Below are 27116 nucleotides of genomic sequence, written 5' to 3' on the forward strand. Positions count from 1 at the left end.
TGTGTGTGTGTGTGTGTGTGTGTGTGTGTGTGTGTGTGTGTGTGTGTGTGTGTAGGCATGAATACAGTGCTCTGGTGCAGACACACGTCCTTACACGACACTCTGGGCTGTATGTGTACAAGCGCACACGCAATGCTCTGCTGTATAGACAGACATGTACACACACACACACACACACACACACGCACAAAGCTCTCGGAAGTGTGTACACATCCACATTGTTCTGCGGCGTATGCTCCGGGGTGGGGGTGCACACATGCACACACAAGGCTCTCGGAGGTGTGCACATGCACACAACGCTGGCGGGGGCAGGGCGTACGCATGCACGCACACGCTCTGCATTCCTTCTGGCACGCCTGGGACTTCCAATAAGGGCAGAATGTTGCCAACCAGGAAGCACAAGTCTCTTAGGCCAAAGGACCTCGCTTCCTCGGCAAACCTGCCTCCCCGTTAAAACCCAAACTCTAGGAGAGCAGACCTTTCGCCCGCCCGGATCCACACGTCCTACTCCGCTCCCAGCGCTCGGCGCCGGGGTGTTTCCCAACATCCTCCGCCCTGTCACCGCTCGGTCCCCCTCGCAGTCCTCGAGGAACGACTTCCCGCCAGCTTTTTGCGGGGTGGGGAGGGCGGGCACCCTGTCGACGGGCTGCTTGCAAGGTCTGCGCAGGCGCGTCGCAGGCCACGCCCTCCAGCGACGTCACGCGGCGGTTACCGCGCTCCTACGCTTGGCGCTCGCGATTTAAAAACTTGTCCGGAGACGTGGAGAGCAAGATGAGAACCCCGCAGCCGGGTGAGCTCGAGCGGGCCAGCGCGCGGCCGGCAGGGTCGGGACGGCAGGGGGCTCGGCCGGGGGTCGGGGGCCGAGGCGGGGGAGGGGAGAGGAGGCGAGGAGGAAAGCTGGGCGCTGGGCCAATCAGGGCGCCGCTGCTGGGCCCCGCCGGGCTCGAATGCTCCCCGCGCCCCGGCGCTAACGGAGGATAAGGTGGGGGCGGGGGGGTTTCAGGACTTGGAAGTGGTGACCAGCTCTGATTGAGAAGTTTTGTGCACTCCCTTTGGGATAGACCTTTGGTCAGATGCAGACATTCGTAGAAGAAGAAGAAGGAGAAGCCTGGGCACTTGAGGTGGAGACTGGAGGACCGGAATTTAAAGGTTAAGTCAGCGATAGCGAGTTCGAGGCTAGCCTGGGTTATGTGAGACCCACTCGGAAAGCGAGCGGGGGAGAACGAAATAGATAAATATCCTTTCCTCTTGGGGCTTGTATTCAAGTTGAGACAGTACAAGAAATATTTGACAGATGAGGCCCAGTGCTGGGACTCCTCCCCATTGTGGACTCGAGGTTTTAAGTAGACACTGGGAAGAACGTTACAGGTAGAGTAGCATTTACAAAAGCAAAAAGTCAGGAAAGAGCTAGGAACCAACTGAAACAGCGATTCTCAACCAGTGGGTCGCGACCCCGAGGGGTGTGTGTGTGTGTGTGTGTGTGTGTGTGTGTGTGTGTTCAAATGACCGTCGGAAAACAGATATTTTGTTATTACCATTCATAACAGTATCAAATTTACAGTTATGAAGTAGCAATGAAAATAATTTTATGGTTGGGGGTCACCACAACATGAGGAACTGTATTAAAGGGTCACAGCATTAGGGCGGTTGAGGACCCCTGCTCTAGAGCATCATAACTAAGCTTAGTGAGATTGGACAGTAGGCAGGACCTGTTAGACCTTGGTAATAATAGTTTCACTTTGGACATTTTGCCTGTGGCTCCCTGGAGAGGTACTCAGGAGAAGAAGCCAGTATCTACTGGGTGAGTTTGACAGAGGTCCATAGGCTGAGAGGTAAATTTGTATTTCTCCATCACGTAGACCGTAAAGCCATGGGTGCAGGTGAGCACACTAGACAGACCCTGTAGAGAGGGCATTCAGGACCAGCACAGATAGCTGGGTGAGAGGAGGGCACTGGAAAACTTGAGATCTCGTTACTGGTATCAAGGGAGCTCAGTGTAGTTCAAGAAGAAAAAGGGTAGTAGTTATTTTGAAGTCAAAAGAGACCAAGGCCGGAAGTGTCCACAGCGTTTGACCACATGCAAGCTCTCCTTAATCACGGCAAGACTCTTCATGAACTGGTAGGGCTGAGGAGCAGAGCAGAGGGTTTGAATGAGTGGGAGGACGGAGACAGGCAGAAGGAAGTGCGCTTTTTTCGGTAGCTACCTGTTGAGTTGGAATAGCGGCACACTGTCCCTGAGAGAGGACTCAGAGGACTTAGAGTTCTGCCCTGAGGGCTTCCATTTCTTACACACGTCACACAGTCACAAATGTCTTGCCCATACAAGGTCTCTTCTTTCATTTTGACCTTCTTTGCTTTGTTTTGGGGTAAGATAAGAGTTGTGTTAATTATATTCTTCAACCTGTAGGAGGCATTGTAAAGTTTTTGTACTGTCTTTTATCCCTGTTCTCCATGGACGGCCACTTACTGTTGATTGTCTCTTTACTTCCTTTTGTGGTCTAGGACACATACCATGCTTGTGCATGCTAGGCACGCATTCTATATTGCTCTGTATTCCTAGTCTCCTTTAAGTGATAAAGCCAGGTTTAGAGCGATGCTTTCTGTTTCTTAAATCGGGGGGGTAGGAACGAGGGTGAGTTAGGTTTCTTCTATCTTCTTCCAGGAATCTTGTGTTTGCTCAACACTGCCATAGCCACACCTTGACTGTGTTGTGAACAATAACGGCACCTTTCTGACATCCATGTGCTTAGTGTCACCCCTGCATATCCAGCTTGTTTTCTCTTAGAGAGCTCAGGCTTTTACTTCTGCCAGCCTGTATGCTGCGCTTTTCCCCACCTCTCACCACTGTGTACCCTTGTTCCTCCTTTATGGTACACTCCCGGTCATTCAGTATGATCCCGTTTCCCTGCATCCTCTTTCTTACAGGTTCTTGGCAATACCCACACCCCTGGTTAAGTTAAATCCTGCCTCTTCTGCACGCCTGGCAGTGGCCAGAGAAAAACACTTAGGGCTGCTGAATGGTTGGTTCGGGCGGGTGGGTGGGAGGGGTGTCCTTCAAAGCAGCCCATCAGTTATGCCACATACCCTGCTTCATTCATTGTCCTGGTTCTAGAGGGCCACTTCTTCCTCCTCATAGCTCTCCAGTCCCTTCTCCCTGCCTGGTCCCCTGCTGCTGAGTTTACCTGCGTTCCCTTCATAAAGACAGTAAGCACAACACAGAACATGCGGCTTCGCTGGGACAATCCTTGTCTTTTTTTTCCTCGCTCCTCATGCTTCCCCAGCCCTTTTTCTGGTGGTTTTTTCCTGGTCTGCGGTTTTTGAAGGATTCTGGGACCCATCTCAGACAGCTCCTCTACACTCACTTCTTCAGTGAGCTCACCCAGCGTTAATGGGTGTCGATGACTCCCACACTTACCTGAAATCGCCGTCTGAATTCCACTATATCCAGCTGTGCAGTGCAGTTGGTTGGCCAGGAAACGTTAGGGGCCTAAGGCCGTGGCTTTGCCTCCTGCCCCACAGTTTGCCTCTCCTGTGGATTCCCCAGGTCCAGCCCACATTTAAACAATCAGAACGTCATGCTGACTTTCTCTGTAGACCTATCCAGTATTTAGACACCTAACCTCCAGCATTGCCGCCTGTCTGGTCAGCTCATCTCCTGTCTTACCTATTGGTATTTCCCTTCCAATCGGTTTTCTTGCTTGGTTCTTGCTATGGCAGACAGAGGAGTTCTCTGTTCCCTGATGCTCAGGTTAGCTCACTTTGTTCTTCTCATCAATACCCAGTCATGTCCTTTCTCACTGCATTTAAGAGGCAAAGTCAGCCGGGTGGCAGTGGCACATGCCTGTAATCGCAACACTCAGGAGTCACAGGCAGGCAGATCTCTGAGCTTGAGGCCAGAGTGAGTTCCAGGACAGCCAAGGCTGCACAGAGAAACCCTGTCTCAAAAACAAACAACAACAACAAAAAGGTAAAGTCAGGGTTGGGGATGTAGCTCAGTTGGCAGAATGCTTCCAGCCTTGAGTGAACCCTTGGTTCATAGCCCAGCACCACATAAAACCAGGCATGGTGGCATGTGCCTGTAATGCCAGAATGCAAGAAGTGAATGCAGGAAGACTAGAAGTTCAAGGTTGTGCTCTCAGCTGTTGTTTGAGGCCAGCCTGGGCTACAGGACACCCTGGGTAAATATGTTTTGAGGGGCGTGAAGTCATTACAGTGGTTGTGAGTCGGGTCTAGGCTCCTGCTAGTCTGTCTTCCATTGCTCTGACTAATGTTCTTTCCCCTTTGGCCCTGGAGTGCCTGAGGCTCTGTAAGCCTCTGGAAGAGGCCTCCTGTGTGCCAGTGTGTTCCTGCCTTTGGCTTATGCCGCCTGCTTCCACCTAGTTTTCCCAGACTGTCTTCACAGCTTTGATTCTTTCCAGTGTCACCTTTTTTGAACAGCCTGCCCTGAGCACTGTATTGAAAGCAACCTAGTGACAGCTCCCATCTTCCTGTCCTGCTTCACCTCCTCCCACCTCCAAAACATGGCTGACCTCACGCACACCATCCGTTTTCCAACTTTTAACTGAAATACCAAGACAGGGACTACTCTTTACCCATCCCCCAGTCCAACAATTGCTAACGTTTTACCTCTACTTTAATGCAAGTTACACTCCTCAGATCACTCCACACCTAAGCTGTTCTCACACACCTCTTAAAAGCAGTGACCGTCTACATTATGATCTCATTGTGTGAAGATAATAAAAATCAATTTCCCAGACTAGATATAGACTTTATTCTAGTTTTCACGAATTACCTCCAAATGTTGCTCTTAGTTATCTTCTTGATCAGGGATCGGCTGAAAAATTCTAAGTGCTACTTTTGTGGGTTTTTTGTTTGTTTGTTTGTTTGTTTTGAGATGGGATTTCTCTGTGTAGCCTTGGCTGTCCTGGACTAGCTTTATAGACCAGGCTGGCAGAGGTCCACCCTGCCTCTGCCTCCCTGAGTGCTGAGATCACCACTCCCTGCTCTGCTTTTGGTTTATATGGCTAGTTGGTTTCTTTTCATCCAGAGGAGCTCCCCTGTCTTTTTTGATAATTGGCCTGTTACTTTTTGCTTGTTTCAAGACAGGGTATCACTTTGTTGCCCCTGTCTGCCTGGAACTTGTCACACAGGCCAGACTGGCTTCAAGCTCGCAGTGTCCCACCTGTCTCCAGCATGACAGACATGCACCACTCAGCCCAGCTCTTCCTTTTTGTGCTCCCTGGCACTATTTCAGTTTGAGTCTCAGCACTGCTTGTCTGGATCAATACTCCTAAAGACAGCCGAGCTTCCTTTTCTCTCAGTAGCCAGTATTTGGGCACAAGCAGATTAGGCTGTGACAGAATGGGGTGCTCCACTAGACTATAGAAGTCACCTCTACCACATCGTATGAAGGTTTGTTCCTGTATGCAGTGAGCTTAAATGTTAGCAGATTCTGGTATTGCCATTGCTATTGAGGAATCTCCTGTCTCAATGTGTAAAAATTACTCCCTGGTTAATAAAGAAGCTGAAGAGCCTGTGACTGGGCAGAGGAGACAGTGGGCCAGACTTCTATTCCTGGTCTTGGGAGTTGGGGGCTGTCGCAGGAAGAGAGAGAGGAGGGGAAGGAGAAGATTGCCGGGCCATGTGGATGTAGCCTTGAGTCTGGGCAAGAAGAAGGTTGCCATGCCATGAGGAGGAGGTCACCATGGAAGAATTGATAGGGACAAGGATAGAGCAGAGGCTGGCAGGGTGAGACTAGAGGACAGGTGACAGCATGTGGCTGGGAGGTAGGCCAGGCTAGCCTAGATGGGGTAGAGTGGCTCATTATCTGCCCAGGTATGGTGCTTGAAACTTATTATAAATGTAACAGATCTTGGTGTCACATTTGGGAGCTAGAGCAGGCATAGAAATAACCATTAATCCAATACAAGACTATAAATCAGAAGCCTTATATTTCATTCTGAGGCTTGCCAGCCCTTGCCGGATTGTTAGCCATGCCTTAATGAGGAAACTGTTGTTTCTACCACAGTATTTTTTATCTTTAATAATAATAAGTTTTCATTTTGTTTTTGAGACATGTAGTATTATGTAGCCCAGAATTTCACAATTCTCCTGCCTCAGCCTCCTAGATACTGGGATCACAGTGAGCTAGTTTTCTTATAAACTACCCATTCTGGAATTAGCTAAGTGCTTATTTATGTTCTTTAACCTATTCTTCTGTTCTTATATTTCTTACAAGGTGGCAGTTAGACCTAAAGTGTTAGTTATACTTAGGTTAAATATTTCTGGCAAAATCATTTCCTAGGTGATTCAAAGAATTTTCTGGGGCTGGAGATCTGGCTCAGAGGTTAGGAGCACTGTCTGCTCTTGCAGAGGTTCTGAGTTCAATTCCCAGCAACCACATGGTGGCTCACAGCCATCATCTGAGTTCTGGTACCCTCTTCTGTCATGTAGGCAGGACACTGTATACATACTAAAAAAATAATTCTGTTTTTGGGAGCTGGAGAGATGCCTCAGTGGTTAAGAGCACTAGCTGCTCTTCCACAGGACCCCAGTTCAATTCTCAGCACCCACGTGGCAGCTCACAAATCTGACTCCAGTTCCAGGGGATGCGGCCCCTTCACACAGACAGACATGGAGGACAAGCATCAGTGCACATAAAATAAAAATAACTTATAAAAATTTCATGTAGTATCACATCAGAGGTGAGGAAAGTGCAGTTGCCCTGTTTGGGCGAGGCTACTTTTGTTTGCTTGGTTAATGTAGTTTCTGTTCAAGGCTTTGGCAGTTTCCACGTGATCTGTAGGAAATTCTCACCTGTGCTCTGTCTGTGAGTGTGCTATATATTGCCAGTGCTGCTTCTCCATCCTCCTGCCAAGACATGGCGGAGGCGGCATTAGAGCCCACCTGTGTACTGTAGACCACCTTCATGGTTGCTTAGCACCAGCGTCTCTGGCCTGGTGTTACGGATGGCAGATGTCTGTTCTGCCAGTTTGTGATCTCATCTGTCTCTCTGAACTGGCCATGGGCTATCCTTGAGCATGCTAGGCAAATGCTGTGCCATCCATGCCCAGTCCTGCCTTGCCGTGGTATATCCTGTGTTGTGCTTGCCTGTACAGTTGCTTTGAGGTGGATATTTGTTCTATTGTCTTTCCCATTACTCCCCACCCCCGCCCCACCAAGAAACCCAAACTGTAGAGCATCAAGCATTGTAGGACTTAGCAGAGAACATTCAGCGACCCCACGACAGGCCCAGGTCCCCTTTCTATACAGGAAATTACTCTGATGACAGTTTCTGAGCAAGTATTTTGTCCTGTCACTGCCAGGAACAATGAACCACACTTCTCTGAAGACCTTTGGACGCCAACACAGTGTTTCCTCACCTTTGGAACGTGTGCCCTCTGTGTCCCGGCCTGGGAAGGCCCCTCTCGGTACTCCCAAAACCCCAGTCCTTGAAGACTTTCCTCAGAATGACGATGAAAAGGAGCGTATGCAGCGGAGGCGCTCCAGGGTTTTTGACCTGCAGTTCAGTGCGGACTCCACTCATCTGCTGTCCTCCCCTAACAGGTAAACGAGCACATTTCTGCACTGTTTGGGGTGGGGTGGCCTGGGTTATATGGGTCCTGGTACCTCCATAGTATTCACTGATTCTGGGTATAGGCTTGTTTTTGTTTTTAATTTATTTTTGTGTGTATATACGCATGTGCATGTGGAAGTCAGAGGACAACTTGCAGGAGTTAGTTCTCTCCTGCTCTGTGTCCCTGGGACCAATCTCAGGTCATCAGCTTTGGCAACAAGTACCTCTACCTCCTGGGTGTGTGTTTCCAAGTAATTGAATTGTGGATCCTTGCTAGAGTTTTTGTTTTTCATTTAGGAATATTGATGTTTCAACTACCATATCTAAGTTTACAAACACACAGATTACAGAACATTACTCTACCTGTATCAAGCTTTCTACTGAAAATGTGAGTATTTGTTGGTTTATATTGATTTAGGCAGGATTGTGCTAAGGAGCTCAGGCTGGCCTTGAACCTTAAGTCCTCCTGCCTTACTTCCTGAGATTCCAGGCGTACTCCAGCATGTGCAACTGTGATTTTGTGTCTTGTCACAGAGCGACAAGGCATTCTTGATTTAGGTGGGAGATGGAGCGGTCTGTTTATTCTCTAGTGTGGCTTCCTAGTGCTGGTCTTTCTCAGTGTGGGTTTACTGTTTGCAGAGCTTTGCTGTTGCTCTTACGAACGGCCTGCTACTTGCAGTACATCTAACATGGCGACATGGCTTACGGACCAATGGTGTGGGTTCGGAAGCTAACAGCGAGTTCTGGAGCAGCCCTGCACTAGAGCCCGCTCTCTCCTGCATAGAGACTGTGAGCCTGTGACAAACCGCTGGCCCCCCGGCTCCAGGCCCCTCCTCTAAATGGAGGGCGAGGTGGCGGGTAGCACCCGACTCCCAGTTCTAAACAAGCCTGAGTCCACTGTGCAGTTCTTAGGGCAAGGCTTTAGAGCTCTCCTGGATTCCTGCTTTTTAGTCCTTGAGGACGAGGGATCTGTGTACATTGGGCTCTGTTGCAAGTGCTCATGGGAACTGCGATCAGCGGGGTTATTTGTATGTAAACTTTAGTGACATTATTTACACGTGCTATGAGCCAAGCCTATGAGTAACAAACCTTTTGTAATTTTTTTCCCCTAGAAAATCACTACTAAGAATGCTTTTGGCTTACATTTGATTGATTTCATGTCAGAGATTCTGAAGCAGAAGGACACAGAACCAACCAACTTTAAAGTAAGAAGCATGCGCGCTTTCCTTGCAGCTGACTTAATGTCTGGTATAACGAAGCTAGCTGGATTTTACCTGTCGAAAGTGCTGTGCTGTGCACCTTCATGAATGTAGCTGTGCTTTTGAACTAGGTGGCTGCTGGCACCTTAGATGCAAGCACCAAGATCTACGCTGTGCGTGTGGACGCTGTCCATGCTGATGTCTACAGAGTCCTTGGGGGGCTGGGCAAAGATACACCACCCCAAGAAGAAGAGAGCCACGGTGCAGGTGTGCAGGGTGGGGGCTGGGCGTGAGGGTCTACTTCCAGTGTGCACCGAACAGTGTTTGAGTGACACATCAGGATGAAAACACAAGTAGGTCAGGAAAAATCTAGGTTACTTGATTTTTGTAGAAATTCATGATGGACGGTTAATTATTTTACATATCCATTCTTCTCTTGGGATGGGTGGTTTACTGGAAATTGAGCTGAGCCTCATCCAACTGACAGCCATCACATCTGTATTTTGTGCTAGGGTTTCTCAGGGTGGTTTAACTGCTTCTTAAAGGCCTTTCTTTGATTCTCCTTACGAGGAGGTGGGTTTTAGTGACATTAGTTCCCTTTTTTAAAGGACTGTAGTAAAGCTTTTGGGAATTACTTAGGCAAGATTGAGTAAACACTAACCAGGGAGTCTGCTTGGTTCTATTAGAAGTGAGATGTGTTGTCTAGTAATGTGGTTACCCTGTCGGCAGCAGATTCCATCAGCCCACCAGCTTGAGTGATTTCCTGTTCAAATTATAACTAGAGGGTCTGAGAGAACTGGTGTTACTCCCATAGATGCCAGTGCGTCTGAAACAGGAACAACCAGAAAGGCTGCAAAGCCAAAGAAGAAGACGGCCTGTAAAACCATCGAGCAGAATCTGAGCAACATCAACGTCTCTGAAGCAGACAGGAAGTGTGCGGTGAGGCAGTGTGAGCTTAGTGTTGTCTTTGGGCAATCAGCAGGGTCAGTGTTATGGCCTGGCTGAGCTTTGAAGAAAGGTTGGATTTGGATCATTAACTGCAGACTCATGACCTTGTAGGGAGCCGCATCTGTGTTATCAGATCCAAGCCCTTTTCTACTTGGGATCCAGGTCCCAAAGCTCAGTAAGATCTGAGCCCAGTACTCACTGTTCCGGGAGGATCCCAACTGACTTGCTCCTTTTTTGCCTCACATGCTTTTGTGTTGCCCTGTTCCTGGGTGTGTGATATCTTCCGTTGGGTTGGTATCACATGGCTGTGCCACTCCTCCCTGGCCCAGCTTTAGGGCCTCCTTACAACCTTTGCTGGCCATTGCTCAGCCACTAGTCCTTCCAATTCTGCCTGCCCTTCACCTAGTCATCCTGGCTGAGTTCTAACCCTTAGACATACTGTTCAGAGGAGCAGCAGAGCGCCAGATGTGGTTTCATACGTTCAGGAGGCTGGGGCAGAAGGCTTCTGAGTAAGATGCCAGCCTGTAGCTGGAGAAGGCCCCACCTTAAACAGAAGTCCCCAAACAAATAGGAAGGACAGAACCTTGTAACTGGTTCCATCCCAGTGGCTTGCTGAGGCAACAGAACATGGTTCATCCATCTGATCGCATACTGCCTTTTCAGTCAGGATTGTACCTGATGACTCAGAAAGCCCTCCCCATTTGACCATGTGCAAACATTCAGTCTTGTAGGTAGTTTTCCCCTGCTACACACTGTCATTGTTTGGTTCCGTGTTCTTGCATGCAGGTGGACCCTATGTTTCAGAAGACTGCGGCCTCATTTGATGAGTGCAGCACAGCTGGGGTGTTTCTCTCCACTCTGCACTGCCAGGATTACAGAAGCGAGTTGCTTTTTCCTTCCGACATGCAGACTCTCTCCTCTGGAGAAGCTCTCGAATTGCCAGATTTAGGTTCGGTAGACATGACAGATTTAAAAGGTGAGGAGAGCCAGCTTTTATCAGGGAATCCTAGCACTGGAGACTCACAGTCCTGGGGCAGCGTTGGCGGCTTCTGATTACTCAGGTGATTCTTCTGGACAGCCAAATTGGGTGACCTTAGGCAGTGTAGCAATCCACCTCCCCCCTGCCCCCACCTCCCGAAGTAAGGAGTCTCAACAATAAGCCATCACTGTGTCTATCCGCATTGGACCTCGCGTGCTCACTGTTGACACCCAACTCTGGTACCCACAGGCTCACCTGTGGTCAGGGCTTGAGCTGGGATGTGGGAAAGCGACATCTGTCCAGCCAGACGCCCTGTTCTTAATTGCCCCCAGGTCACAGGGTCCTGCAGAAAGGGGGTATTGTGAATCATTCTCAGACCCTGTGGCCTATCCTGTTAGTAGTCTCCTCGTGCTTGGCAAGATTTCAACATCTTCCCCTCCCCCATCCTCTCTTTCCTACTGACTGACCTGGAGGTCTTCCGAGAATGGAAGGCCGCGTGCTGCGGTGAAGCAACTGCGGGCTTGTGGCCACTTCTGTGCGCTCAGTGAAACTGACCTTCTCCCTCTGCGCTGGCCATGCAGTTACCATGGCATCCATTCTTGTCATTTTTTAAAAAGGGGTCCTGCTGTTTACCCATGTAGGCCCCGTACCTCCCTCTTCCTCCGCCTTAGTGCCGAATTACAGGCATGCACCACCACTTTCAGTTTCATTCTTTCTGTTCTTGCAGAAGTTTTGCTCAGCTTAACTGTTTGTGCTAACAGTTTGTTTTCTGTTTATGCCTTCAGCTAGGGCTCTGAGCCTCTGAGGTGTGTCACCTGTAGCTACTTTAGTTTCAGACTGAGAAGAAGTGCCATTTTGTGATTGCTGAGGGACTGCGTGTGCTTTTTTTAATAAAAAGGCTTGTGCATTTTCAGATGTAGTATAGGGCACAAAGGTCACTCCAGAACCAAAAGTCTATGCCTCTCCTCTCTTCCTTGCATTTAACTCTGGGAATGGCATTTAGCCTGACTGCACTGTGGGTGCACTTGTGTTTGCTTGCACCCCCAAATAGTCCAGCAACAGGAGGTGAGCAGCCAGCCAGCACTGACAGTCCAGCCTCTGCAAGACAGGAAGGTGGCTGCCTCCCCCTCCATCATTCCAAAGTGGTGAACTTGGCCCACCTGTAACCTCTCCCATGATCTTGCTGTCCCCGCAGCTTCCTTGCAGCAGTGTGTGGAAGATCGACAGCTCTGCCCTTCCCTGGCCGGGTTCCAGTTTACTAAGTGGGACAGTGAAACGCATAATGAGGTGTGGTCAAGCTCTGGACGTATAAGGCTTGGGGCATTTTCCAGTGACTGGTGGTTTCAGTTCCATAGTCCAAGATTACTCTTGCCCTGTGGGAACCAAAACTGTGGCATTGATTCTATTTATTCAAGAGTACAGAAAATGTTTCCCTTGGCACTTCATAGGAATTCTCAGCCTGGCTGGGAGGATGGCTCTCTGAACCCCATCAGGGCCATTGTACATTTGTGGGTTCTGCGGTCAGTTCTAAGTCTCCTCATGTGCTTCCCTAGGGTCAGATTTGCCCTTGAATGTGCTTATCACAGTAGCCTCTGGTCTCCAGCTGCTGCCAGGCTAGAGGCATTTCCTTCTTTTGGGGGCTAAGTCCCTTGGCACACTGTTTCCTGAGAAACTGTCATGTTTAAAGCCTTCCTTTGTGTATTTTTAGCAGGCCCCTGCCCTTTAGAATACTTACTACAACTTCCAACATAAATGGTCTCCATGAAAAACTTCTCCAAACATGCAGTTGGTGAGGGCAGATTCCTGTTTAGTGTTTGCACCACACAATGAAAACTCCTCATGAGAATGCTAGGTCTAGCAGCAGGCCTATGGGGCAGGGTACAGGGAAAGGAGAAGCTAGAAGTGAGGGTGGCTGTTCTCCAGATGAGTTGGGGTGGTTCTAAGAACGGGGCTAGCTGGAGAGCCCTGTCTCCTCCTTGTAGTCTGTGTCGGCCCTGGTGGACAAGTTTAAGAAGAATGATCAAGTATTTGACATGAACGCTGAGGTTGAAGATGATGATGGGGCCATCCCTGATGGGGCCCCCGTGGAAGACTTTGATGACAATGATGAGCCCGACCCTTCTGCAGCTGGAGATCATGAAGAGTTCCAGAGCTGGAAGGAGTTCTGCCAGGTCCAGAGCAGCCAGTAAGCCCCCTGGGGTCCCAGAAACTTTCCTAACAGGCCTCCAGCTCTAGTTAGCTGGGCTGGTATGCCATGTTGCACACGTGGGCTGAGCCATATGCTGACTCACGGGGTCACACCTGGCTTTGCGTGTTGGTTACCCACTTCATTATAGAGCTGACATCAGGCAGAGCTCATCCCACTCTACCTAAAAGAGTGAAGTGTTTTGTGGCTGGCAGTTTCCCTCTGCTGGCTGGCATGAAACCACTAGCTCAATGGCATTAGGACAGCTAGACTGAAGGAGGGGCCCAGTAATGTCAAGGGAAGATATAACAGAGGTAGCCCCTAAGAAGGTGAAGATTGGGAGGAACAGTCTTAAAATACAAGCACAATATGGATTTGGTTAGTTGTATACAGTAGTCCAGAGTTGGGCCAGGGTTATCTTTCTCCCAGAATGTGTTGAGGGACTTTTTGGGGTGACCAGGGTTCTGGAGCTCTGCATAGTATCAGGCCAGGCTGTCGGGAAGGGAGCCAGGCTCTTCGCACCTTTGCCTGTAAGTGCTTACAAAAAGCCACAGCAGAATAAAGGTAGGGACCAGAAGGAGAGGCTCTGGAGCAGTCTCGTAGAGCTACAAATAAGTTAGTCCGTGGCGTAGCCTAGGTCCTGGATGGCATAGGGTCCAACAGACTGTGAATGTGGGGAGGGGGATGTATTTTATTTAAAAAAAAAAAAAAAAATTGAACCAGGTAGTAGTGGTGCACGCCTTTAATCCCAGCACTTGGGAGGCAGAGGCAGGTGGATCTCTGTGAGTTTGAGGCCAGCCTGGTCTACAGAGCAAGTTCCAGGACAGCCAGAGAAACCCTGTCTCAACAAATAAACAAAACCAAATGGGAAAAAAAAAAAAATGAAATATAATGTTTTGGGCTTTTGGTTTGGTTGCTTATGTTTTTGTTTGTTTACTTATTTTTGTTGTTTTTGAGATTATGCAGAGAAAGCGGTTCTTTGTCTGTTTGTTTTGTGTTTTGCTCAACCTGTAGAGTATAAGGATTCATTCTTGGCTTAATACCAGTACAAAGCCACTCTCAGACAAGACTAGATCTCCTCACTCATCACCTTTATCCTTGCAGGGCACTAGAGTTGTGCTGACATGCTTTCTAGTGCCTTGTCTGAGAGGGCTCCCTCACATACAAAGGCTGCTGAGCTGAACAGGCCTCCGTGTGTCATACACAGCAGATGAAGCGGGGTGACCTAACATTACAAAAGGAGTTCCCAAAGTGTTTGGGGAGCTGAACATGTAAAATGGGATGTCTTTTTCACTCCTAGGAGAAACCAAGGCAGTGTCTGGATCCTCATCAGTGAGAGAATGGGAACTAGGGTTGTCATATTGTATAGCCAAATCCATATGTGTGGAAAGACCCAAGTCTGGGATTCAGGGAATTGTAACCAGTTCTCAGCTTTGGCATCCTTTGCCTTTTTTTTTTTTTTGAGGCTAAATAGCATTTTGTAGCCAGACTGACCTCAGTCTCAAGATCCTCTTAACTCCTCTTCCCTCTGCAGGGATATAGGCATGTGCCACCATACCAGCCTAGCACCGGTGTCCTGCTGGCCTAGGTAGTGAGTTTCAGGCTAGCCAGAGCCACATGGGGACCCTGTCAAAAACTAACAAATCCTTGGCTTTTCTTCCTGTTCTCTTGTCTCTCAGATGGGTAGATTAGTATTTACGAGGCACTGTGGAGCAGCCACACATTTGTATAGTTATGAACACTGTGAGAAAATTAGACAAAACATGCAACAAGTAAAACCCTGGTGGTTTCTTGATGAAGGGTTTGCTCGGACTTATTCTTAGACCGCTCCTGGGACTAGAGAGTCCACATGGCTGCTCACAGTCCCCTGTAATTCCAGTTCCAGGGAATCCATGCCCTCTTCTGGCACTGGGCATGAACGTGGTACACAGACCTTCATACAGGCAAATCACCCATACATATAAAATATTTAAAAAATTAAAAAAGAAAGAAAGAAATGCTTCTTTGTGGTAGAGGAGGTGGCCAGCATCTCTGTTAACACCAGCTTCCTTACATATTAAATGCATGCTGTTTATTCTATGCATTATATACGAACAAATGATTTTATTTGTTACAGGGAAGAAATTATTTCCCTTGGCGACAGAGACATCCAAACTATGTGCTCTTTTTTATCCACGAAACCTGGGGAATACTCCTATTTCAGTCCCCGGACCATGAAGATGTGGGCTGGTCCAGATCACTGGCGCTTTCGGCCTCGACCCAAGCGTAAGTCCTTGTGGGTGGTACTGGAAGACAGTGCTGAGCAGAGTTGAGATGCTGCTGATCTCCATTCTGTCATCTCCTGAGGGGAAACTGAAGCCGGGGAGCTGAGCCAGCCTCTGGCTGGACAGTCAGTGCTCAACCACTAGATGGTTAGTTAACACTGAATGGCAAGAGTAAGACTTTTGAGTCTGGAGAACAAGGCTCATGACATCACTCCACTTCCTAGTGCCAGCACGCTAGTAACACAAGGGAAGTACCCTCCAGCTTCCAGGCCCTGTAAGGAAGCATAGAGCATATTTGATGCGAATAGCTAGCCACAGCACAAACATTGGGCTTAGATAGGCATGAGGTGTGTGATTACACCCCTGTAGAGATGCTTAGCCACGGTAAAGGCTGCCTTATGCTTGACAAGGCCACTGGAAGGTGTGAGGGGAGAAGAATGTTGACACAGAGGCGAAGTGTTATAAACTGTGTTTATTTCTGCAGAAGATTCTGCCTCCCACATGGAGAACAAAAAGAAGAGTGGGAAGAAAGACTTTGAAATTAATTTTGATGATGATATTGATTTTGATGTGTATTTTAAGAAAACAAAGGTTTGTGCAAGACATTCATGCCTTCTTAGATTACTCTGCACTCCTTGCCCTTTCAGACAGGCTTTTCAGAAATCACGGTACAGCCTGATGTGATGGCGCATGTCTTTAATCTCAGCACTCAAGAGACAGAGGCAGGCTAAGTTCCTCACCAGCCAGGCAACATAGAGAGAACCCACAAACAAACAAGCAGAAAGTTATTATGTGTGTGTGTGTGTGTATGTACATATATGTTTCATTTTTTGTTTTTTAGAGATAGGTTCTTATGCAGCACAACTGTCCTCAAACTTGCTGTATGGCTGAGGCTGGCTTTAAGTGTCTGTTTTTTCTGCCTGTACTCCCCCAAATATGCCATCCTGCCCAGCGGTAACTTTAGTTGGTAAAGGCCCTTATTCCCTGAGGGACTGTTGAGAAACAGTCTCAAAGTCAGTGGCAGGAACAGGAAAGTTTAGAGAAAAAGTTTAGACAGGGACTGACACCATGTAGCCTAGTCTCCTGCCCTCTCCAGCCCAGCCTGACCTTGAACTCAAGACAGTATGCCTGCCTCAGCCTCTGAGTACTGCAATTACATGCTTCTACTCTCATGCCCAGCAGTCACTTAATTATACAGACCAGAGAATTGGAAGTACTAATGTCCAAACCCTTCCTAAATGTCTTTCATTGTTATTAAGAACACTTTATTTTTTATTTTTTTAATGAATAGACTGCTACTATTCTGTCCAAGTCTACTTTGGAGAACCAGAATTGGAAAGCCACCACTCTTCCCATAGACTTCCAGTATGAAATTGATAATCTGGTCCAGCTTCATCTCAAACCAGGCCTAAGGGTAAGACGGAAGATGGAACCTTTCCTTTAAGCTGTCGTTGCTCCTGTGTGGATGGGGTGGCTGTCAGCGCTGTTGGGCAGTCAGGCGGAGGAAAGGGGAGAGTAGAGGAGTCACAGAGAGCAGAGGGGTGAGGCAGAGCCAAAGGGCACAGAGTGGAGCCTCTCACTGGAGTGCTCTGCCTGGGGTTACCCCAGCTTCCGTTTTCCCTCTCCTGCAGAGTCAGCTGCACAAGTAGTTTAGTTTGTAGTTTCTGCCTTATTTTGTCTGTTCCTCTAGGAGAGCTTAGGTTATTTTTGTCTTCTGTACTAGGGATTTCCCTCTACAAGGAGCGTGTTCTAGCTTTTGTTTGTTTTCTTTTGAGACAGTGTTTCACTTTGTAGCTCAGGCCAGCCTTGAACTCACTACTTATTCCTAACTTGCCTCAAACTTGGGCTCTTGAAGAACTGGGATTCCAGCTGTGGGCCATTGTGTTCAGTCACCATGTGGTTTCAGTGATACACACCTTTTCTCCTGAATTCACCAGTGTGCTGCATTCTACTTACACAGACTGGTGTTTCCTTTCTGAGCAAGTTTATTTAACAGACATGCTCTGGTAGCACAGGAGAGAGAGCTGCAGCGATGGCCCCAGCAGGGCCTTGTTACGCTCAAGGCACAGGCAGCCTGGTGCACAGACAGAGCAGGGCCGAGGCACAGCTGCCCAGCAAAGCCTCCAGGAGGGCCACCTCTTGTATGGGCTTTATTCTGAACTTTCAGTCAAGGTGATAATTTGCATATTCCAAGGTGAAGGTGAGAGAATAAAGCCATTGTACTGTATGGCCTGGCTTTCGTTGTTGGATTTTCCCAACAAGGCTGGCCTCTGCTTCCTGAGTGCTGGGGTTAAAGGCCTATGCCACGACTGTCCAGCTAGTGGGGCAGTAGCTGACTTTTTAGAAACTGCTTTTGTATGTTTCTTGCGTTTTTTGTTTTGTTTTTTCTTTTTTCAGAGTCTTGCCCTGTAGCTCAGGCTAGCCTGACACCCGCTGTGTAGCACAGCCTTCTGTCTCTGCCTCCCAAGTGCTAGGATGAGCCACCATGTCTGCCTCGTGATTTCTATGGTCATTTTTGTATTCAGAATCGCTGATCCCAGGCAGGCAGCTAGACAGGCGGAGCTGGAGCTCCCTTGGTCTTCGGTGGCGCCACACTGTGGAAAGGACACTGGAAGCTTGGCAGTGGGCAAGTTAGCACATACACAGAGAGGGGTTTTCCAGTGGAGAGGAGCTTCAGGTGTCATGAGAAGCAGTGGAGTGAAATGGGGCATTTTTTTTTCTTTTTGATTTTTCTAGGCAGTTGTAGCCCTGGTTGTCCTAAAACTAGTGTTGTAGGCCAGGCTGGCAACTCAGAGATCTTCCTGCCTCTGCTTCCCAAGCGCTGGGAAGGTATGCACTGCCACTGGCCAGCTAGTGGGGCATTTCTTAACTCACTACGTATTTGGTATTATTTTTGAATTTGTATTATAAAAACATTGTGTTAAGGGGTTGATTTTGAAGTATAGAATTACATTAGAATAGTCACAGTAGTGTTGAGAGCTAACTCCCTCTGCAGCCACAGTCCCCTCATCGCAAAGACATATCTCCCAGGTATAGATGGTGGTCTGAGGGCTGCAAATGTTTGAGGGCTGTGGTCACTGCGCACTCCCAACAGGAGGCGCAGTTCTGTGAGGCTGGGGGTGCTGGATGAGAGCTCAGGTATACTTAAGGAAAGAGTGGGGTGCCTCTTTCTTTTCTGTGTAGTGAGCAGGGCTTGCCCCAGCAAGGGACGGCTGCATTTATTTTTTATTTGGATGTTTGTGAGTGTGCTCATGCATGTGTACTTCCTGGTGTCTTCCTTGTTTGTTCTGTGTTAGGAACATGCATATGTGTGCCACAGGTGTGTGGAGTCAGCAGACAACTTTAGGAGTCAGTTTTCTTCTACCATATTGGATCTGGGGATTGGATTTAGGTTGTTAGGCTCGGTGGCAAGCAGCTTTACCCACAGAGCCATCCAGCTGGCTCTACCTTATCGTCTATGAGACAATCTCACTGCACCCTGTAATCACCAATTGGCCAGACTGGCTGGTCAGCAGAGTTCTAGAGATCCATCTCTTGGCTTTCCTGAGCCAGGGTTAGATGTGGCAGTAACACCTGCTCTTTGACATGGGTATTGGAGACCCAGACTTAGGCTTCATGCTTGCAAGGCCAGCGCTGTACTGGGCCCTCTCTCAGCCCCAGTAGGCTGCCTCTAAGATAAGGAAATGAGTGCTTAGCAGGGTTGTTCAAGTTGAATTTCTTTCAGAAAGCTGTAGGCAGATGGCCAACTTTTGTTTTTAAATAAAACTACAGAAGATGCAGCTGCAGATCAGAGGAGGAGGTGTTTTGGTTTGAGGGGTCAGTGAAGTCCTATACGTTGTGTTCTGTGCAGTGGAGACCAGGTTAGCCTGTGTATTCTGTTAGGACCCTCACTGTTGGGTCATGTCATTCTAGAACAAGACTGAGCATAGGAAACAAGCGTGATATCCCCAAATTCATCAAGTAGCTTTTTTTTTTTTTAGAAATTTCTTTTTATATTTTACTCCCTTTATTCTAGTTATTTAAGATGGGCCAGAACCAGAAGGCAAAGACGGAGCACTATGAGGAAATTGAAGACTATGATTACAACAACCCCAACGACACCTCCAACTTTTGCCCTGGACTTCAGGTAAGGGGAGAAAAGCTCTTGCCTTTTCCAGATGGAGGATGGTCTCTTCCCTGGTTTCCGTCGCTCTTCTGTCTCAGGACAGACCAGTGAACAGTGCTGAGGAATGCGCTCAGTGTGGCTCGTGGTCTATACTCAGGTACTCTGTGCTCAGTGTGTACTCATACTCTGTACTCAGGTACTCAGTGTGACGTAGGTTGTGGAGGGATGCAGGCTGCTGTGCTCTTCTTGGCTGAGGGATGCAGGCTGTGCTCCAGCGTTTTGGGAATGCTTTCTTTAAGATGAAATATTCAGCTGGCTACTAAGCAAAGAGGACAGTGGTCTCTGGTCACTGCACTCCTTTAAACTTGGCTGCAGAGGTCTCGGGCTCATAGCAGATCCCTCTGTCTGTAGGAGGGTTAATGTGAAGCAGGAGGAAGGGAAGCGAGCCGGCCACCTCAGTGGGACTCCCATGGACTCGCGGGTGGCCTCTGCTTGCTTTGTGTCCATGGAATCTTTCTGGTGCTCTCTAAGCTCCATTGACAGCATCTGCCAAACTTGATGAGTTGTTTCCTTCCTCAGGCTGCTGACAGTGATTATGAAGAGTTAGATAATTTATCAGCAGGACCAGTTGGGACCCTTGATTTCGAATCTGACCCTTGCTCTATGCCGAAGACAGCACAGGAGAACGGTCACATTTCTGAAAGCCAAGGAATAGATATCACAACTTATGGAGAGTCGAACTTGGTGGCTGAGCCTCAGAAGGTAAGGCAGAGGCAGCAAGGAATTACTGGGTTTCCTGGATTATCTGTTTAATGCCTCTCACAGGAGAGTCCCATCAGCTTGCCCTCCACCTGTTTGCCTTTCCCATCTTAACCTGTTGCTCTGAGGTTGGTTTTTGCTTGCTTGTGTAGTCCTGGTTATTCTAAACTCACTCTGTAGACCAGGCTGGCCTTGAACTCAGAGATCAGCCTGCCTCTGCCTCCCAAGTGCTGGGCATGTGCCACCATGCCCGGCTTGTTGCTTTGAGTTTTATGACAGGGTTGAGCTATCTAATCTGCTTACTGTCCAGTTACATAGCACTGACTGGTTAGGTTATATGGAACAGACATCTTTCCAAAGACCTTATTTTATTTTATTAATTTGTATTTTCTTTTGAAGTGTTGAGAATCAAATCCAGGCCACAAGTAGGAGTGGACTGATCACATCAATACATGAATGAAGACTGCAGAGAGCATAGCTGTTTTCCTCTGGAAGACCTTGCCCAGATTCCAGTCATTCATTTGTGAAACCTCTCTATGTCCTGTACCAAGTGCTACCTAACATTTGATCTACTCATTGCTTTTACACTAGAGCTCTTAGTGTTAATGTAAATCACCTCTGATTAAAGAAGTTAGGGTCAGTCTGGGAATGTAGCCTTGTTGGTAGACTGTTTGCCTAGCATAGGCGGAGCCCTGGGTTCAGTCCCTTCACTAGCTCCTTAAATTCTGGCTCATGAAAATTGGGCGTGGAGGTACACTAATCCCACACTACAGCTTGGAGGCAAGAGGTTCAGAAGTTTAAGATCTACACAGTAATTCCAGGCCAGATGTGACTATATGAGACCCTGTCTTAAAAACCAAACAAACTAACAAAATTCAAAAGGTAAAAACAAAAAGAAATGAGTGGATTTTTTTTTTTTTTTTGAGGGACTCTTAGTGTGCCCAAAGGGAGCTCTATATAATTTCATAGTTGAAACTGAATTATTATTATTATTTTTTTTTACTTTGTAGCTCTGGCTGCCCTGGAGCTCACTGTATAGATCAGGCTGGCGTCAAATTCACAGTCATTCAATTGCCTCTGCCTCCAAGGGCCGGGGTCAAAGATGTGTGCCGCTGTGCCCAGCCTGGATTCCTTCTTGATTTCCAACTTTTCATTCCAGACTTTGGTTTTTACATTATATTGATAGTAAATGTTTTTCTTCTGCCTAATTTTGCTTTGTTATACCTATTTCAGGTGAATAAAATAGAAATCCATTATGCCAAGACTGCCAAAAAGATGGACATGAAGAAGCTGAAGCAGAACATGTGGAGTCTGTTGACAGAGTTTTCTACAAAGGAGGCTGTCACAGAGGTAACTCACTTTAGGTTCCCCCTGTGCAGGAGGGGAGAGCTGATGTCCATAGCCCATGATCCCAAGCAGGGAGATGCAGTCAAAGTTTAAGACAGATACCATGCCTCTAAAAAAGGAACTGTCCCAGCAGAGGAGCGGGCAGGTCACATGAGAGCTGATGCCCATAGCAAGCTAACTATTTGTTTCCCCTTACTGGTAAATGAAAATGTACAGCTGGATGCTTCGTGCTGCCTTAGCAACAGAACGCTTTTCTTTATTGACGAGCATGTGGACTACTCACCCAGTGACAACTTAAGTTAAAATATGACCTTTTGCGGACTAAACTATGACTACCTTACAAGTGTCAGAGAGTGCTTAAGCTTTGAGCTGATGTCCTGATTTGAGATGTTCATTCTCAACAAGAACACTGGAAAAATGATCATGCTGCTGGGTTCCTCCTGACTGTTTAGGCCCATCAGGCCCTACACACTCTATACACTCTTTCTTACACGTCCTGCTGGCTGAGCAGTGAGATCCATGGTTATTGAGGACCCTGAGCTGCACAGTCTTGGCTACACCAGAGTAAGCCTGGGTTGCCATATTAGTCAGTGCGTGGCTGTAACAACAGTGGAGACACTCAGCTCAACAAAAAGGCACTTAGCGTGGCTCGGTCGTGTAGTACTTTCCAGAAGCACACAGTAGGGTCTGATCTCCTGTACCATGGCTAGAGTATGAAAGAAGGAACAAGGGAATATAGTCTACTGTTCATAGTCACCCCTGAGTGGCCTGATCATTTCTCTTTAAAATTCCAGAACCTCAGCCAGGTAGGGTGGCTCATGCCAGTGTCTGGCGAGCCTCTGTGAGTCTGAGGCCAGCCTGGGCTACATAGTGACTCCAGGACAGCCAGGACTACACAGAGACCTGGTCTCAAAGAAACAAAAACAAAACAAATCCAGTACCTCTTAAAGAGTTCCCAATATGGGGATCTGGAGAGATGGCTCAGAGGTTAAGAGCACTTCCAGAGGTCAAGAGTTCAACTCCCAGCAACCACATGGTGGCTTACAACCATCTATAAGGAGATCTGGTGTCCTCTGCTGGAGTGCAGGTGTACATGCAGACAGAACATTGTATACATAATAAATAAGTCTTAAAAAAAAAAAAAAAAAAAAAAACAGTGCTAGTATGGGGGCCAAACTAAGACACCTTAAGGTCTTCCAGGGATGACCAAGAGTTTATCTTTGCTTCACTCAGTACACTTTTCTTTATGTGATATACAATTTTGTAAGTTTCTGTTGTTTCAAACATGAACTTAAGTGTTCAGTCCATAAATGCACTTTTTTTTATTAGGCAAACCACAGTGAAAATGGAAAAGAAGGGGCTCCTGAGGAAGTGGCTGACGAGAAGAAACTCAGTGGGCTCACAAAGGACCTGCAGAAGAGGTGCGTGCTGACATAAGGCTGGGGTCCACTGTCCCTGAGTCCTGGCCAGCTTCCTTGGGGGACTTTTAGCATGACAGGCCCCACCACCCATGGCTTGCTTTATGTAAACATCTGAAGGAGCTGCTGTTTGCCCTGTGCATGGACAAGCTGTAAAGCTTCCCTGTTTGAGTGACTGGCACAGTCTAGGAAACATTTTATTTCCAAATACAAACTGGAAAAACCTGCTTGCAAGTGCATCTTCTATAAAGCCTTGGGAATCCTTTGTTCCTGAGCAGCTGTGTGTGTTTGTGTGTGCACGCGTGTGTGATTTGTACTAGTTAGAGGAGCCCTATTCTGTGGGTTGCGTGACCTACTCAGTGCTTGTCCCTTTCTTTTCAGGCTGCCCCCGGTTATGGCTCAGAACCTCTCCATACCCCTGGCTTTTGCATGTCTACTGCATTTAGCCAATGAAAAGGTAGGTCATCCAAATAAGTATGGAGGTGTTTGGATCTGCATTTTCCTGCCAGCTCACTAGAGCTTTTATAGCAGATCTTCCGCGGGTCACCACATTAGTGGCTAAGAGCACAAACTGCTGTTCAGAGGGCCTGGTTCAGTTCCCAGCACCCAATCAGGCAACACACAACTCTTATAACTCCAACTCAGGGAGATCTGGTCCTCACTTCTGGCCTCTGACACATACTCACAGAGACTTACACACACACATGAATAAAAGAAAATAAAAAGCTTTGTTTTGTTTTGTTTTCAAGACAGGGTTTCTCTGTGTAACCCTGGCTGTCCTGGAACTCACTCTGTAGACCAGGCTGCCCTTGATCTCACAAAGATCCACTGCCTCTGCCTCCTGAGTGCTGGGATTAAAAGTGTGTACCACAGGAGGCAGGTGGAGCTCTGTGAGTTCAAGGCCATCCATCCTGGTCTACAGAGTGAGTTCCAGGACAGCCAGGGTTACACAGAGAAACCCTATCTCAAAAGGAAAAAAATAAGACTATGGAGCAAGGGTGGCAGGCACATGGCACCTATCTGTGGTTATGGCAGTGAAGTATTCCTCTGTGGTTCCTAATACAAGCTGGGCCATCTAACATCAGGTGCCAACCAACCTGAAGAGAGACTAAGAAAAGCTGAATAGCTAACTGTGGGAAACTGTTACCACCTTGACAAGAAAGTCTGGGCAGTGGCTGAGTCCCATTGGGAGTAGGAGTGTGGTTCACTGATGTCTCTGCTCTGGCAGCTCTACTCCCTTTTCCTTGTGATGGTGCAGGTTTTAGAGGCTTCACTCCCTCTTGCTGTGATCAAGTCTCCCCTGTAGAGGCCTTGATATCTGAAGAATGCAAAATGGCCACAGCTCATGCCCTGTCAGGCCAAGCACTGGATTGGACTTGGACCATTTTGACATTTCCTAAGATCAGCAGTCTGGGATGACTCAGCAACCCCAAAGAAAAACATGCCCAAATACTTCATCCCCAGCCTTGACCTCTGTGCTTTCTCTCTTGGTCATTCCCATGCAGACCCTATTCTTCCATCACTGTAGTTAGTGAACCCCCTCAGAGACTGTGTGGTGGGCTTAGGAGCCCTCTCCCTCTGCCTCCACAGTCAGCAGCATACAACTGCGTAGCCAAACTGGGACCACCACCTGACACCCTCCCACCCCAGATTAGACTTAGGGCCTTACATACTGTATGTTAGGAAAGTGTTCTACCACTGGGTCCCCATCCTCTCTGCAGCTTCTAGAACATGAGCTCCAGCGCGCCAGGAAGGTGTGATAGGTGCCGAGTACCCAGACATCTCACTCAGCCCTGCACCTGAGGCAGGGGCGGGAGTGGGTAGCTGTCAGGGATGAACAGTTGGGGTGGGGTTATAGATCTGTGGAGGAGCCAATGTGGACAGGTTAGTCATGTGTACCCAGCTCCTGGTGGCCTCCCTTTCTGCATCTCTTAGCTCCCTTGGGACAGATCTGGTTCTTCAGCTTCTGTGGGAGTCATGTTAACTGAAACAGAGACAGAGAAAGCTCCTTGCCTTTTTCCTGCATTTAGCAAGGACTGAGAAGCAGCTTTGTACAAACTGTATTTGCTATGAAATGATTTTCCTTGTAATGATGAAACAGACTTCATTCTCTGTAGTAGGCACCTTGTCTCAACTAAAATTTGTCTCAGGATTCTCTTCCCAGTCTATCAAAGCATCTTTCTTTCTCTCTCTCTGTTTTTGTTTTTTGAGACAAGGTTTCTCTGTGTAGCCTTGGCTATCCTGGACTCACTTTGTAAACCAGGCAGGTCTTGAACTGACAGAGATCCACCTGCCTCTCCTTCCCAGAGTGCTGGGATTACAGGTGTGTGCCACCTGGACTGGCTGAAGCCTGTGTTTGTTATCTTCCCTCAGAATCTGAAGCTACAAGGCACAGAGGATCTTTCTGATGTTCTTGTGACGCAAGGAGACTGAGTCCACTTTGAGACACCTGCAGCAGGAGGCCCATTGCTCTCTGGTGGCAGTGGAGAGGTGCTGGCGCTGAGTGTGCCTATAGCCCACTACCACGGGACTGTTGCTCTCCCCCTCTTGCCACTTCTGTCTGGATGACACACCGAAGCTCCGTGCTGATGGAAGTTTTCACGTGGGTAACCATCCGCCTTGAGGAGCTTATTTATCTGGAGTGTAAAGACAATTTCTTCTTTATATCCTAGAAGAATCAGTGTGCTTTCTACTTTGTATTGTCATGGAGAATAGTTTCTCAGTATTCTCTTACTGTCTTTAAAGAGTTTCCTGATCCATGTACATAAAATTAATCATTTGTAAACTTCTAAATGTATATAATACTCAGTAATAAAACATCCTGGCACAGTTGTCTGAGCGCCCAGTAGACGCCCAGTATCAGCACCAGACCTGGTTATCCCCTCAGCTCTCCAGGACATGTCCATCAAGGCCAGGGATGCACACAAGCAAGAGGAGACAGATGCCTGTTTAGAGATCACGTCTGTGTATAAACATATAAACACCTATGGATTCTGAGGGAGGGGTGGCAGTGGCAAAGATGATATAAGTGTTCTCGCCCTTCTGTGCATGGCTTCGTTTAGACTTGGCACCACCATGAGGCGCACACCAAGCAGGGGCTGATTGTTTCAGGGACGGGCCATGAGCCTTTACCCTGAATCACCTCGCTACTGCGCTGGTGTAGTCACAGGCTGAACACTGACTCCCTCCTCATCTCACACACCTCGACTCTCCATGCCAGTCAGCAGCAAGCTCAGACTTGTGTCACCTGCCCTGGATGACTGCAGTGGCCTCCTCCCTGTCTGCTACATCCACACTGTGGGGCTGGACCTCTCCCCCAGCCCCACGGAGTTCATGCTCCCAGATAGAAAATGTGTTCTCATACCTCGGGGACAGGCAGAAGGGTTGCTTAGTGTGCCCAGGATCCCTGTCACTCATTATCCAAGTCAGATTGGTAATCGTTCCTTATAACGTGCTCTAAGCTCAAACAAAAAGCAGTCCTTCCCGTGTAACTTCCTGGAGGACATAACAGACTTCCATTCATCCAGATCAGGTGCCAATGCCAGAGTAAAGGAAGGATTCCATCAGTCTAGCTTGAAGCAGTGGGTATGGAGTTATGGGAGCGAGAGTGACAAAGGCAGCTGCACCGTCAAGAAGAAGCCTGCCCGCGCGTAGATGACAGCTTACAGGCTGCATTCCTGGTGATCCTGCTCCTTTGCAACTGCCTAGCTTCAGGCTCTAGCAATTGCTCTGCTTCTGTGTGGCAGGGCCTTGTGAGTCAGGCCTCCTGAGGCTTGTGAGCCTCCCTCCTTACTACAAGGGAATGTTCCAACATGGAGGAAAGAGCCACATACCCCATGCTCCCAAATGTGCTTTCTAAATTATGTTCAACATAGCACCAGCTCCTCTCTGCTCCATCAGATGGTTTCAGAGATTATGAACAAACCTCAGTGGGAACAGTCAGGTCCTGGGCTGTGGGTTGGGAGTGTCTGCCATACCAGGAGGGGACTGGCCAAGCCTTTTCCTCCCCAGACCATCACTTTCCTATAGCAGGATGCCTTATGTTTTTCCCATTTACAGTTCCTTTTCACCCAAGACATTTTTACACATTTTACAGTGGGATATATGGGATACAATACACAAACACTTGCTGATAAATTTAAAACAGTACAATGAGACCGTAATTCTTAAATCCAAGTGCTCAGGCATCTCTGTCCATGACCCAGAGGACAGTTTTAGATTCAGCATTAAGATGCCTTCTTTCTCCATGTAGCCCTCTCCTATCACATGATGAATGCAATGCCTACACTGGGAGGATCCAAGGCACTGCTGTAACCCTCACCCTGGGAGCTGCCTT

The 27116-nt window shown here is 48.0% G+C and overlaps 1 protein-coding gene across 1 annotated transcript; it reads left to right on the top strand.

Annotated features, from left to right (window-relative positions):
* Positions 1–738: 738 nt before the first annotated feature.
* On the top strand, positions 739–25609 carry Ncaph (non-SMC condensin I complex subunit H). Its single transcript, XM_055618520.1, has 18 exons — positions 739–790; positions 7326–7566; positions 7874–7964; positions 8689–8781; positions 8907–9042; positions 9590–9714; positions 10510–10699; positions 11898–11989; positions 12685–12887; positions 15004–15152; positions 15636–15742; positions 16443–16565; positions 19167–19277; positions 19836–20018; positions 21249–21365; positions 22692–22783; positions 23162–23237; positions 25154–25609. The coding sequence occupies exons 1-18, from the start codon at positions 772–774 to the stop codon at positions 25211–25213; spliced, it is 2208 nt and encodes a 735-aa protein (XP_055474495.1). The 5' UTR covers positions 739–771; the 3' UTR covers positions 25214–25609.
* The last annotated feature ends 1507 nt before the right edge of the window (positions 25610–27116 follow it).

The sequence above is a fragment of the Psammomys obesus genome, unplaced genomic scaffold (genome assembly GCF_907164565.1).
Source record: "Psammomys obesus unplaced genomic scaffold, mPsaObe1.curated_primary_1811, whole genome shotgun sequence".
NCBI classification, from domain to species: domain Eukaryota; kingdom Metazoa; phylum Chordata; class Mammalia; order Rodentia; family Muridae; genus Psammomys; species Psammomys obesus.

Coding starts and splice junctions, on each gene's coding strand:
- Ncaph (XM_055618520.1), top strand. Junction 9,043..9,589: donor AGAAGAGAGCCACGGTGCAG/GTGTGCAGGGTG, acceptor TTACTCCCATAG/ATGCCAGTGCGTCTGAAACA. Junction 12,888..15,003: donor TGCCAGGTCCAGAGCAGCCA/GTAAGCCCCCTG, acceptor TATTTGTTACAG/GGAAGAAATTATTTCCCTTG.